At 48.0% G+C, this 14,450-nt stretch overlaps 2 protein-coding genes across 3 annotated transcripts in view; one reads left to right on the top strand and one right to left on the bottom strand.

The window, feature by feature from the left end:
- The window catches only part of LOC144104238 (transmembrane protein 216-like), a 71,923-nt gene extending 71,689 nt beyond the window's left edge, over positions 1 to 234 (bottom strand). For both annotated transcript variants that reach the window (XM_077637121.1, XM_077637120.1), the window contains exon 1: positions 70 to 234. Coding sequence is in view for 1 of the 2 variants with exons in the window: in XM_077637120.1 (XP_077493246.1) it covers positions 70 to 79 (10 nt within the window). In the remaining variant the exon portion in view is untranslated. The remainder of the gene's footprint in view (positions 1 to 69) is intronic.
- Positions 235 to 352: 118 nt separating this feature from the next.
- Positions 353 to 14,450, top strand: part of Tudor-SN (Staphylococcal nuclease domain-containing protein 1) — a 69,433-nt gene continuing 55,335 nt past the window's right edge. The window contains exons 1-3 of the mRNA XM_077637119.1: positions 353 to 682; positions 2,480 to 2,620; positions 6,842 to 6,959. Of these exons, the coding sequence (XP_077493245.1) occupies positions 620 to 682; positions 2,480 to 2,620; positions 6,842 to 6,959 (322 nt within the window). The 5' untranslated portion in view covers positions 353 to 619. The remainder of the gene's footprint in view (positions 683 to 2,479; positions 2,621 to 6,841; positions 6,960 to 14,450) is intronic.

Below are 14,450 nucleotides of genomic sequence, written 5' to 3'. Positions count from 1 at the left end.
TGAAAAGAAAACAAAGCGAGATTGCTCGACACGAAGTAGGACAACCTAATGCAACCGAGTAGCACCTACCGCTCGCCATGCGTGCGCGGTCCGTTGGGTGTTTTGTTTATCAACAAACAATGCGGTGCGGCTTGAACGGCGGTAGCACCATAGCGACGGCGTGCAAATCAAGCGGGCCTGCGTGGCAGCTGTAAGAACAGTGATACTTTTTTTAACATTTATTTTTAAAATTATAAGGCACAGTAATGCGGTGCTGTTTTCATAGAACCGCAAATAAAGCTTTCGGTTTTAAAAAAGAACGATTTCCCAAAAGCGAGCGCGTCCTCACGTGCGAAGCGGCGCCTGGCGTCCGGCGAGCGAGTCCTTTTTCCTCCGGACCGGCCACATCAGCTGAAGCTGTCCGCGTCGTGTCCCCCGCGTTGGAGCCCTTAGCCACGGAGTTAGTGCCCAGTGCGCAGGTAGACGCGTGCGCGCAGCCCCTTCGAGACCCGGCCCGACCTAGGACCCGGCGACCGACGGAGCCCGAGGTCTCCCTCTGGTCGCTAGCACCGGTGCACGTGTGAACAACGTTGGTGTGTGCCCCCCTCCCTGTATGTGCCTGCTCTGAGACCCGCCGGTCATGTCCGCACCGCAGCCACAGCAGCAACAGCCGCAGGCGCTCAAGCGCTGCATCGTCAAACAGGTACGCGCCTCCTCTTGGATGGTGATGGGCACGCGGTGCCACCGATCGCGGCCCATATGGAGCAGCCGTTGGTGTCGGGCCACGCTGGCGACGGCGCTCCTTCCCGCGTGGCCTCGTGTTGACCCGGTTCGTGCCGCCGGAAGGGTCCGCGCGGTTATCGTCCCCCTGCACCACACGCGTTGCCCATGTCGAGGCAGCTGTCACGTGGTGGCAGCCAAGTTCTGCTACTGCTCGCGGTCCATTCGCAAGGAGCTGCGGAGAACGTAGCCGTCAAGTGTACGCAGCGCTGATCTGAGAAAAGAAGGGAAGAAACTGCGTTAATGCACACCGATCAGGGCTGCCTGCTAATAATCGTTGAACAAGCGTGGAGCTTAAGCTATTTGCACTCTGTGCACCAAGCCCGCTTACTCTAAAGGCTGGAGCAGAGGTCATGGAAAGAACTACCCCCCCCCCCCCCCCCCCCTCCCCAACCGCTTTTCTTTCCTTCGGCAGGGAACTTGATTTGGCTGCTTACGATGGTCATATAAAGGCATTTACTTGCCTGGTTATGTGTGCACAGAATATCAAAAGCAGTCCGGCATAAAAACAGTGCACCATGTAGCAGGCAGCGAACTGTTGAATTTTACCCGCGAAATCTGGAACACTCCCCGATCGTTTTGCACTTCACTTGTGTGCGTTGGCCTTCAGTTTGTTGTGTCTTAAGATAGAACAAATCCTAAAACCATGAAACATTGCTGAACTTCAAGGTTCGAATCATTTGTCAAATATTGCCAAACTGCAGTGACAAGAGGTGTTTTAAAGGATTTTTGGCTGGTGTTTTCTTCTCGGGAATGATGTTAAGACATTGGTATTCCGTGACGACTGCCAGATAATTCGTAATTAAGTTTCTTCTCTCATGCTGGTTTAATATCAACTGCTGGAAGACGGCTGTGGCATCAAAGTTCAGTGTTAGTCACGCAAGCATGAAAAAAAGCGCCTATATATCTGTTGATTTGTCGTTTTAATCCAATACAATATTTAATACACCCTGCCTAAAGAGCCAGAACAAAAATGACGTATCAGCGGTTATACTGCAGTTATTTTCATGCCTCATGTGGCCTATACTTATCTTTGATGTCAGAGCCATTGTGTGGTTGCTGAAACCAAAACTGAAGTAGCAGGAGTGAAGAAATTCAATTATAAATTATTTGTTGCACGTAGGAGAATACCACGGGGTGATCCATGCCTTACGCATCATCACAAAAGAAGAAAACATGCAACTAGAATTTGGAGTCTACTCTTTTATCATATCAGGTGACTTGCACTTTGCATGGCAAGGGAAATGTAATGGTATGCTGGAGGGTGCTTTGCGAAGCTCCAACTTTCTGTGCTTGCACCTTGAATTATTATCTGTACGTTGGTGTAAGCAAGCATACAAGTGATATTATATGCAATTATTTGTGTTGTATTTTATGTTTCTTGTGCCCCTCTCATGAAATGGTGCTCTGAAGGAGGTGCAGAGAGTGACATTGTAGGACACTCACTATGTCGGGTGTGTTCTGGTGCTTACCTTGAAGCCTCCGTTTTGTTGTTTGGGATGCTTTCTTTGTGAACATTGCCTCGAGAGAGAGCACGATATTGTTCGTGCAGAGTGAGATCCAAGGGGTGTTTGCACATCGCTGGCTGAAGAGCTGTCATTTGTTGAGCACTGGAATGAGGCCTTGGGTCAAGCCCTTGTAACAGTTTTCAGAGATACCACTTGCCCAGCAGTTCTGCTGTAGATGAGCTGTGCATTTTGTTTGGTTTGTGACCTTGCAGGTTCTGTCTGGCGACACGGTGGTGATCCGGGGCCAACCCCGAGGTGGTCCCCCTCCAGAGAAGACCATCTACCTGTCCAACATCACCGCCCCAAAGCTGGCCAAGCGCCCCACCGAACAAATGGCTGAGACCAAGGACGAGGTGGGCACTCCTTTTTAAAAAACGGGCCTTCTGACTCTCACTGAAATCGGAGGCTCATTTATGCAGCACACAGGTGTGGCACCACCACCGGCCATTTTCTGGTAGATGACGCTTCGTTTCCAGGCATCATCTACCAGATCTCATGTGCTGATTGCTCCCAGGTTTACACTGCCGAAACGGAAAGTTCTCAAGGCGGCTTAACGACCACAAACATTACGTAAGAAATAATAATCACGCGGCGAACGCCATTGCCCTGCATGTGCAAGAACATGCTCACACGAATAACTGGGACCACGCCACTGTCGTCTCGAAGAAAAGGAACATGTCATCTCGGCAGCCGCTGGAATCTCTAATCATCCAATTGACATCAGCTACCATGAACCGGATGTAAGCAACTATGCCACCCATCTATGCACGCTCGTTACGCCACGTGTTGCGTATATGAGTTGCGTCGTTTTCGTGTCCCTCTCAGTGATCAAGGAACCCATACAAGGTTCTGAAACGTCTTGAACTTCTTGACTTGGTCAGTGACTGTGTCATTTAATTCAAGCCCGACCAAACGAATTTTCATCAACCATTTATTAATCCACATTGTGTAGTAAAACCTTCTTGTGCGACAGTAAGTGGTGGATGTGGCTGTTTATGTCGCTCAAGAGAAAACTATACAGCAGCTCTGTATTTCTTGTATCCACCTATGGGGCAGAAACGTGGAGGCTAACGAAAGGGGTAAAGGGTTCAACATAAGTTAAAGACAACACAGCGAGCTATGGAAAGAAAAAATGGTAGGTGTAACGTTAAAGAGACCGGAAGCAAGCAGAGTGGGTGAGAGAACAAACTTGGGTTAACGACTCCTTATTTGAAATCAAGAAAAAATGCTCTTGGGCAGGGCATGCAATGTGAAGGAAAGATTACCAATGGTTGTTAAAGGTAACAGACTGAATTCCAAGGAAAGGCAAGTATAGCAGGGGGCGGCAGTTGGGTGGATGAGATTAAGAAGTTTGCATTGATACGGTGGCCGCAGCTGGCACAAGACAGGATTAATTGAAGAGATATGGGAGAGGCCTTTGTCATGCAGTGGGCATAGTCAGGCTGCTGCTACTGATGATGAAGTGGTGAGTCACTAGGATTGATGTTATCTCCAACTTGTGGGAACTGTCCCAAACACAAGCTGGGGCTCACGCACACGAGTGTCCGTCCTTCTGGGATAGAGCATTACTTTCTAGGCTGCTGAGGGAGAGTGGGACCCATTGGGATAGGGACACCTAGGGAAAAAAAAAATGTGGGGCAGAAGTTGTTTTGGGGCCAAGCATTGGCTCTGTGGAGGCTGCTGTGCCCGCTCGCTTTCCACAGTGGGTGTGCATGGCAGGTCAGGCTGGTTTTGGATCACTTGAACATGCTGTGCTTTGTGGGAAGGGGTTCTTGACTGGCTTCAGAACGTGTCAAAATGCCTGCTCAACTGTTTCACTGCTGACAGGAGCCAGGCGAAGAGTAATTTTGAGTGTTGCACTTTGGAATGAGCAGATGAAGGTCCAACTTATGAAAGTGAAAGCATTAGGTAGCTCATGGACACAAAAACTCGGAGCATTGCCCGGAAAGTAGTGTTAGAAAACTTGCGATTCATCGAAACTTTGTGAAGTCATTAAAGACAGGAAAATATGAAATGTTAACCAGTAATAGTTAGTACTGTAGTCGGGTACAGCTCAAAAGCGGCAAATGCAGCTCAGAGGAGCTGTTCCAGCCTATGGTGTTGACCGGTCTCCCCCTTGACCAGTCGCCTTTGATCTGCTAGCATGACGCCGCAAGGGGTGGGAGATGAAAGAGGAATAACTACGGATTAATCGATTAGCCACAGGGTCATGAAATTAAGTCTCTGCCATTGGCTGGAGGGCCTCCTTTGAGAGGCATCTGCCGCTTTGTTCTTGACTTGTGCCTGACTATAGTACAACTGCATCAACTACAAAGGAATAGGGTAGAGTTAGGATAGAATGCACTTGAATGTCGCGAGACGACTGCACCCATGACCGGGGTGATTGCCGTTCAGACATCAAATAGCATTACTTCCTATATACAAGGTGCTCCGTATTTATCTGTCCGGGTTGTAAAAAATTCTCCTGCACAAAAGAGTGATCTAGTTCTGCTCAAGCGCAGACCACAGGGTAGCTTATGATAGTCTTTGTTTTTCGAAAAAATAATTTATCATCTGAACTTGCCTGGACTGCCCCGAATCAGTGAAAACATGGAGTCATCTGCGCGCAGAATTTTCATTAAGGTTAGCGGAACAGCAGAGTTGAGAGGCTGCGCCTTCTGGCGAACTGCGAAGCAATCAATATCCGTGCTCCGAGCTGGGGTAGGTCTCGCAGTACACCAGATGGCGCAGCGTGTCAAATATGCTGCTCCGCTCGCCTAGATGAAAATTCTCCGATCAGACAACTGCAATTTTTCACCGGTATCCGGCAATTCAGGCAAGTTTAGATGTTTAAATTATTTATTTAAAAAATGCGGACTATCATAAGCTACCTTATCATCTGTTCTTGATCCCACATGGGCAAGTAGTTTGTGCAGGAGAATTTTTTACAACCCAGACAGATATATACGGAACACTCTGTATATGTGCCCGTTGAATGATTTACCAGCTTGCCCAGAGATGTGTTTTCAGGTCAAAGATTGTGACTCCCCAAATTGCCGCACAAGTATGGGGCCATTCGTATTCGAATCTCCATGAGACGCAACACAGAATTGCTAGTAGTAATGTGTCGGCTGTCAAACGGGGGTCAGTCCGTTGGCCAGCAAATGCAAGGGTGGCTTTGGGAGCAGGTTGGCGCTGTGTTGCAAGCTCATTGCTGGACGCAAAGCAATGCTATGACATTGTCACATGTCATCGGTGATTAAGTGTCTCCATTTATTTTTCTTAGTAAAAAATGGTGCTGTGGCTCTCTCCGGGTATGTTGATGTTTGCCTGGCAACATTTATTGCTGAGACAATCGAATTTAGGAATCAATTTAAGAAGCGCCACTCAGTCCAAATTCTTGACTTCTACAGTGAAAAGGGACAGTGTGACCAGCACAGTTTGGAAGTGGATGGCAGTGCAGCCCATCCTCTGGGGATCCCTTCTGGGAAAGTGTTGACACAAACTACAGCATTTTCAAAGTACTTTAAGTTGGCCATTGAAGACACCAGTGTTTCATTTTACCTCATGAAAGCTTAGTTGTCAGTGAGGCTAGCTTCTTTGTCTATTGATAGAGGCAGCTTCAGTGTGGCCTCTGGCTGTTATTACTATTGTCATCAGTGGTGCCGTTCACCCACCTTCGAAACAGAACGAGTGCGCACTCGATGAGGGCATTTGAAGCTAAAAAGCGTCAAAAGGTGGAATTTAGGGATATCATCTACATAGCTCCAGAGAACCATGCAATCACTTCTTTATAGCGATGACAAAATGGTGTGGAGCAGTGTCCGTCTAAGAGAGGACATTGGTCTTAGACCTGTTTTCCCTATTCTTATTCCAGTCATAATGAAACTATACCTGCTTACTCAATTTTTTGTGTTGATTTGAAACCGGTAGTTATTTGTTCCGTGAATTGGTTCCCAACATAATTAACTTGAATGAGTCATTGATCAGTACCTCAGTGAAAAAAAAATACCTCAATAAAAATTTCCTAGTTGAGTAAAGGGTACAACAATGAAAGCAATTTTTTGTTTCGTTCTTATTAGCAATATTACAGCACTTGGAGTATCAACATTCCAGGTGCACCTATCTTGCATCAATAAAGTTTGCAAAATAAATTTTTGAAGTGTGATTGAACATTTATGTTTTGATTATTGCATTGATTATTGCATATACTACATCTTCAGCTTCCGTTAGCAAATAAAACGGCAGCCAAGATATCGGCATACTAAAACAGCTAGGTATTCAAAATTTGCATGCCCTCTTACCGTCTGCTGCTACACAAATGCAGCCCACATGATAGTTTAAATTTAATATTGTGGTCAAAATGCCCATTTCCAGGGAAAATAGTAGAAGTCTTGGAGAATAATAGTTGTAGATTCTAAAAATTTTGTTTTTAGAAAGTCTATTTTCGGATCATTTTTTGGTCCCAAAGACCAATGGTCCCCCCCCCCCCCCCCACCCCCCCCCCAATGCAAAAACAGCCAGAAGAGTGGTGGCCCACCCCACCCTGTGCTGCATCAGTAGTTGGTTGCATGAAAAGTGTTGTGCCTGCGCAGCCGTTTGCATGGGAGGCCCGGGAGTACCTGCGCAAGAAGCTGGTGGGCCAGGAGGTGGTCTTCTCGGTCGAGTACAGCACCGGCGACCGGGACTACGTCACGCTCTACCTGGGAAAGGGTATGGTGCTCCCTTCTATCTTTTGCAGGCCACTACAGAGCATTCTTGCTTGAAGGGCAAGCATTTGCACTGGTCGCTTTCCCGAACGATTGAAACGACAGTTGTCAGTCTCCACTGTTAATGGCAACAAAGTGTAGAACACGCCTTTGTTCACTTTAAACACAGCAACGTTAAAGGTCCCGTTCAGCGGCAACCCCAGCGTCGGTGGCATGTCTAGAAAAGCAGATGGCTCACCTCCCACCTTGGCAGGTGCTAGATTGTGAGCAAACTGCCTACCGCGGCAGGTGGCAATTAAATTAATGATTGGTCATAAGAGGTTGCTTGGGAAGAGCAACACGGGTCTTGCAAGTCCCACTGGTGGCTGTGTTTGAAAGAGCCACTTTCCGGGGTAGTGGTGCATCACATATCCACTACACCGCTGCGCCAGGAGTTGTATGAGGACTCCCTGCTATCTTAAGCTCGCCCTGCCTGCCTACTTACGTCATCAGGAGTAGGGGACACGCGGTGAGGTGTGTCGCCCTAATCGGTTGCTAGCTACTGCGAGCAGTGATTTTTAAAAATTATTTCTAAATTATAGGGTCCACACAGAGCTTTAAAATTTGACTCAAAAATCCACAAAGACCACCCCTACGGATCTGTTGCACTAGAATATGCCTATCAAAATTATTTCAAGGTCCCTTTAAGTGGCCCCTGAAGCTTTTTTGTTCAGCAATTTGCAACCTTAGATCACGATAGCGTGCGTCAGCCGCAGGGTTGTCACTTGTTGACCAAAATGGTTACTCAACCACTGTGACCCACAGATGTGCATACAACATTATTGCTTGGTGCAGCATCTCTGTGCTGGGCAGTGACTGTCATGATTTTCACTGAATTCAGTGTACTCCGAGACGAAACTGTGTGCTAAGGCGGGACACTTCATGCGTGTGACGGAAGTGTGTGGGACCTAATAGCAGGGATGCTTGCAATTGGAGAGAGCATGAAACAGAGCCCACCTGGCCAAGCTTGTATCCTGTGCACTTGTGAATTTGTGGCTTAAACCACCCTCCATCTCGTCCACTGCTGTGGCAGCTGTTCCGAGTAGTGTTACCCCTGCCCACCTGGCCCTATGATGAAGTGAAAATGCAAAAATGCGTGTGTGCATTGAAGTAGTATTGAAGGGGAGACGTTCCCTCAGGGCAGTAAAAGAATTGCTTCCAAAAGAGGACGCCAGCACAGCAGGGGGCGAATGATAACGGTCAGAATTAATTGGAGGTGAGGCCTCCTTTGTCCTAAAGTGAATGTGCTGTATTTCATCGAACGTAATGTGATTTTCATTACCAACAATAGGAATGAAAACATGCCGCTCGCATTACAGTAGAATTATATGCGCAGGTAGATTAATACCATATTTACTCGCACATTGGTTGATATGTTGTACAGTTCGACTCCCAACTTTGGGAAATGAAAAACGAAACAAAGAAGTTTACATGTCGTGTAGGACAGCTAACGGAAGCTCAGGGCCTCCAACATTCACCTAAAGCGACCAGCACCATGCATCACTTATCGGAGCACTGAGAGGGACACTTGCTCACTGAGCACAAATCCGGCTTTTTTATTTTCTTGTGCTGCCACCTGGCTAACAACACTGGCACGTGACTGCTAGGGTACTGTGCCAGACGGAGAGACCTTTTCCGGATAGCTGCTTGTGGAGTTGTCGCTGCAGAACGCGTTTTCTTTGCCTTGCTTTCGTTGGTTTTGTCGACACTGGTGTGTCCTTGTCAGCACCTAGTGCCTGGTGGATTTCTAGGGCCTAATGATGGCTGGGTGCGAAGCCAGAGGCAGGCTGCTCTGTTCACTGAACATCAAATTATGTGGCACCTCTGGTCGTTTGGCATGCGATGTGAACGCCAGTTAAACGAAGGCTGCCGCTTGAGAGTTGAGGGCTACATGTGAAATGTAATGTTCAATGAAATACAGTCGAACCCGCATATTTCGAATTATTGGCTATATCGAACACAGAGATTATCCCCTTGAAAATACCATGTAAAAATATAGGACAGATGCATAGTATATCTAACTCCAGTTTCGCTGGCCCTTTGATATTTCAAACGCCGCACCGGGCTTCTGGGAGGTGTGCTTTTCCCAAAGACACTCGCATCTCCGGTCGCATGCTGTGCGGCACAGAGGCGAGCGGGGAAGTTTGCAAGCCATGCCTCCTAAGGCAAGAGAGAAAACCAATCGTAAGTGAGGGCAGTGCCTTCCACTGGTGAGGGAGACGAGAGAACTGGAAGGAGCCAGGCGTGGCCTCCGCGATAGAGCACGCGCGTGCGCCGCCGAAACCGATCGCAGAGGCCACGAGCCAGGCGTTGGTTGTGCCCGCTGCACCCCACAACTGGCAGAACTAGCACCAACAGGGCATTTCCGCTCAGTTTTCTCCCTCTCTTTCCTTCACTTCCCTTTGTGCCTCCTTGACCGACACCAGTAGACTCCATCGGCCAGTGCGGGGCCTTTCACATTTTTCTTGTGCATGTGTTTGTTTCAACGCGCAGATTGTAGCGTGCGTGACTGCTGTTATCTAGTGAGCTATGGCATCTACGGATCTAAAAAAGAGAAACAATCTGTACTTCGCTACAAGGCTTGAGGTGGTCCGGCGCGTCGAGAATGGCGAAGAGAAGTCCTCCGTGGCACACGCATTTGGCATTCCGCGGAGCACTCTAAGTACACTGTTAAAAAAGAAGCAAGACATCACGCTCAAAGCAGGTGAGCAAAGTCACTCGGGAGCATGTCGTGTGCGCCCTGCTGCTTTCGACAAAGCTGAGAAGGCGCTGTATGCATGGTTTCTCGAGATCTTAGCGAAAAACATCCCAGTGGATGGTCTTATGTTAATGGAGAAGGCCAAATGGTTTGCCATGGCTCTTGGCAAAGAGAACTGTTGCGGTGGCACTGGGTGGTCGCTACAGTTTAAAAACCACCACGGGATTGTGGGAAAAGCCATTTCATGCAAAAGTGGGCTGTCAGCAGCCAGGAGATGTAGCAGTGGCTTTCAGAGGAGTGGCCAAAAATCGCTGTTAAGTTTTCGCCTGCTGAAGCCTTCATGCAGACGAGACTGGTCTCTTTGGGCAAATGCTGCCGAATAAGGCACTCGATCTCCGTGGGAGCCAATGTCACGGCGGGAAAATGAGCAAAGTGTGCGTGACTGTTCTGCTTGCGGCAAACATGGATGGCTCGTGCAAGCTGCGTCCGTTTGTTATCGGAAAGAGCCTGTCACCGCGCTGCTTCAAGAATTGCCAGCAGCTTCCCATAGCCAGCTGCTTCCCGTCCGCTACGGCTGTAATACAAAGGCCTGGATGGCACACCAACATTTTGTTGAATGGCTGCAGGCTTGGGATGCCGAGTTGGGCAGGTTGGGCCACCAAGTATGCCTTCTGTTAAACAACTGCTAGGCCCATCAAATGATTTGCAAGCTGCAGAACATTGAACTCAAGTTTCTGCCGCTGAACACCACAGCGAGACTGCAGTCCATGGACCAGGGTATCATAAAAGCTTTCAACGTAGGCTACAGAGGGCGACTTGTTCAGCGATTTCTTATAAACCTCTGCATGGGAACTGATCTCAAGATTGACCTGCTCGGCGCCATCCAGATGATTACCAGTGCTTGGAATGATGTAAAGCAGGCCATGGTAGCCAACTGTTTTCAGCAAGGCAGGCCTTGAAGTGGTTGGACATGGATGTCCTGAAGCTTTGGATGACGACAATGAATGCTTGGAGGACGCGTTTCGCAACTTGTCCCATTTTCCCGGCGTCGTCCCATCGGAACTTACCGTTGAGGACTTCATCAAATGGTGACAGTGAGGTTCAGGCTGTAGATGACCTTGTTGATGAGGACATTGTGGCCTGAATAGCTGGCGCCCAAGAATGCGATTCCAGCGACGATGAGGAAAACTGTGTTCCGGAAGAGATGCGCCCGTACACAGCCTCTGAACTGGCATCAGCGTTCAGCCTCATTCGGCGTTGTTGCGGCGAAAGGGAAGGTACCAAGCTGTCGCACCTGGACAGTCTCGGGAATATCGAGACTAGTGTTTTCAACTTCATTAATCACAGCTAAAAGTAGTTGAGAATTAGTGATCTTTTTTTTCCGTGATATAAAGTGCTTTCATGTTGCATGCCCAGAATTTACGGTTCATGACTCCTGCGATCTGTAAGCCAGAATTGGTCATGATCTCTAGTGCGTGTTAAATCTCTATCTGTATATCGAATTTTCGCTATATCAACCTATTTTCCGATCCACTTAGAATTCGACATATCCGGGTTCGGCTGTAGCCCCTATTTACTCAGGTTGGCTTTGTCTGCTGTATATGCTATTATATCACTATTACATTATTATTATTATTAAGGTGGCTATTACATCATGCACGCCGTAGTGTAGGAAATGGGTGGAGACATCACCAAGGCTCTCTGCCATTGCGCAGCCGGGGTTAGTGATTTTGCGTAGTATTGCCTGACCACTTCTACAAATTTGCTCCTGTATTAACTGACTTTCAACATATTGTAGCGAGAGCTACACTGGGCTACCAGTCTAGCATTTCGCAGTGGCTGGGAGAGGCCAGTTGTGTGCATGCACCGTTATCATGGCAACCGGAGAGGAGCAATGGGTGCGCTGCGTGCTCAGTCGCCGCCTCGTCGCACGCTGCTCTATCACCCGAACCGCGCGTAGCATGTGCAGCATTGCATATAAAAGGCAGAGATGTAATGGGCGGCTGTATCACAACGTTTGACATGCATGCAGAGGAGGAGAGTCTAGCTGCTGCTAAACGGCGGTATAGACAAGAAAGGATCAACTCTTCCGATCCTGAGGTTGTCACCTGGCACTTGGCTACTCAACAAAGAGAATGAGCTTAAGAAGGCGAAGAGATCAGCGGAGACGCCCGAACAGAGAGAGGAACGGCTTGCCAAACGGAGATGCCAGACTGCCGAGTGTAATAGACAGTGCATAGACGCTGAGATAGAGCCGAATGTCTCTCATCGCTAAACATACAGTGACCACAACAAGCTTAGCCAGGGAAACGTACCTCTCGCTACGTATATTCTGGCATGACCGAGCTAAGCCACTGCCAATTTTTATTATTTTCTGCATGTATTAGGAGTAGTGCTGTTTTGCTTCATAAAATCGTACCGCAGTTTAGCGTTGCGTGAAAGTCAATCACTGCGCATTCATCGCGGTGCGTGAACACGTAGCCTAGTATATGCTTGGTGCTGTGTGATTTTAGTTTGCAAGGCTTTAAGGCAGGAACGCATGAATCAGCACAGCCAAGCTTTTGCCTCATGTGTTCGCTGTTTTTTGTTCGTACAGCTGTGCACACTATAGACCAGAACACGAAAGAAATTTAAGTGCTGCCATTTTGAAAGCGCTGTGGTGCCATCTGTTCAACGTGGACTTTTGGGCTGCCATGCAAGGCGACACGACACAAGGTGCATACGGGAGCAGAAGATAAACGGCACTGTGTAAACTCTGGATGGCGCCATAATTGAAGATATTATTTGCAGTAATTGAGTTTGTTGTCCTGCGACTCACAGTGGGGCCGTTGTGTCCACTGGCGATGGGTTTTGCAGGCCACCGCTGGGGCAAATGCTTCCGGTGAGTGAACAACTCGCATGCGATTTTCTCAAACCATGTGTTGTTCCGCGAAATGATCAGGCAGGGTTCAATAATGCAGCGAGCATGGCTACAAACTGTTCATCTGCATGCCTGCCCTTTGTGCGGTAAGGTGGGCATACGTGTACAGATAGCAGGTCTGATGTGGTTTTGTCAAGCCACTATCTCAAACCTTCAGAGGCTGGCACCTGTTGCGAGCCACTAATTACACATGTGTATAGCCGCTATGTTACAAAATCTGGGTTATACAATAATTCAAGGAACCCTAACAAAGTGTTGCCCACTAATATAGCACTTAAACACTCAAGCTACAAATGCAAGCCAGTTTCAACAACTAAAATGGAGTTTAACTTTTTCATTACCACGCCACTAGGCATCGATCACCGGTGATTGAAAAATTCAGACTGCTGTGACAGCGCCACTGCGGCCGTTACGGACTTGCCAAGTCATCTGGTTTGTTGTTCACACATTGAACTTTCATTTCCTGCGTAACTTGTATTTTTGCCGCAAGTTGGTAATTTTTGAAATATGCTTGAAGTTGATGGTGTGGCGTCGAACGCTCCGAGCAAGGCGTCAGAAAGTCGGGAACAGCGCGCGCTCGAAACAACCCCGTTGCGCACAATTCTGCTGCGTCTACAGCATTTATTTTTGATGCATCGTGTAGCAGGGACTCCGACGATCATGTTGCATTGTCAGATTTTGTTTCCGAAGCTCAAACTGTGCAACCAGAGCCCGGAACGCTAGCCTGTTCGTTTATTTTCTTGTTTCTGGACAATTCGCGTGAACCGGCGCTGCTTCTTGTGCATGGCACAAAGGCGCTTCGTAGCGTTCTGGCAGCCGGCAGAAGATAGCGCCTGATGCCTGGGTTTGAGAGTACGCTCGAATTTTTGAAATGCCCTTGAAGCGGAGGCTACAGCGTAGGTCGCTCGCAAAAACCCCTCTGCACGCGATTCTACTGTACCAGCAGCATATATTTTCGATGCATCGAGCAGCAGGGTCTTTGACTATGAGATCGCATTGTCGGATTTTGGTTCAGGCGCTCAAAACTGCGGAAACAGAGCTCTGAACATTGGCCTGTTAGTTTCGCTTTCGGTTTCCGGTACGCTTGTGCAAGCGGAGCACTGCTGTGAAGCATATGAAGTCTCTGCAATGATGCGATGCCATCTGGTTTGTTGTTCAGAAACTAATTTAATTGGCAAAAGGGTGTTAGTCTGGGCTAGTCGGTACATTTCACAGGAAAAGGTACAGCGCAAAAAGCCAGGACTAAGGGAGCAGACAGACACAGGTGCTGACTTACGACTGATGATTGTATTGCTTTGATAGCGCAATAAATATGATAATCTAAGCACAATCAACGTGTGGCATTGCATCGCTGATTGAGTACGTCAACAAAACAGAAGGAGAGGAGGAAAGAGGTAAAACGAGCACTGGTCACTCAGCCGCTAAGATAATCAGTTTCTATTTGAGTGAGTGCAAGAGATGGCTTGCTCATGCACTTTTCTTGCTTTTCATGAATCAGGAACGCTTAAACTATTTCCCGCGTGCGCTGGTCTCTATGCCTGCACAAAATTGTTGTCCTACTGAAAGCTGGGGTGCATTTGCACTCAAGCCAGTGTAAGGCAAGATTAGTTTTGGGGGGTGGTTCCAAGGAGCGTTCATGTTCTCTGAAGTGTTCATTCAGGCATCTCCCGGTTTGTCCAAAGTAGCATAGTCCACAAGGTAGCTCAATTTTGTACACTAAATTTTTTCGGCACAGCACATAACGGAATTCATGGTTCTTCTCACAATTGGCAGGTAGCGGTCTTTCACAGTTGACTTTCTTCTATGAGTGGGAAAAATGACTTGCACACTGGCTTTCC

This window comes from Amblyomma americanum, chromosome 9 (genome assembly GCF_052857255.1).
Source record: "Amblyomma americanum isolate KBUSLIRL-KWMA chromosome 9, ASM5285725v1, whole genome shotgun sequence".
NCBI classification, from domain to species: domain Eukaryota; kingdom Metazoa; phylum Arthropoda; class Arachnida; order Ixodida; family Ixodidae; genus Amblyomma; species Amblyomma americanum.
Note: the sequence above shows the minus strand (reverse complement) of the source record. Positions and strands in the feature narration are given on the sequence as shown.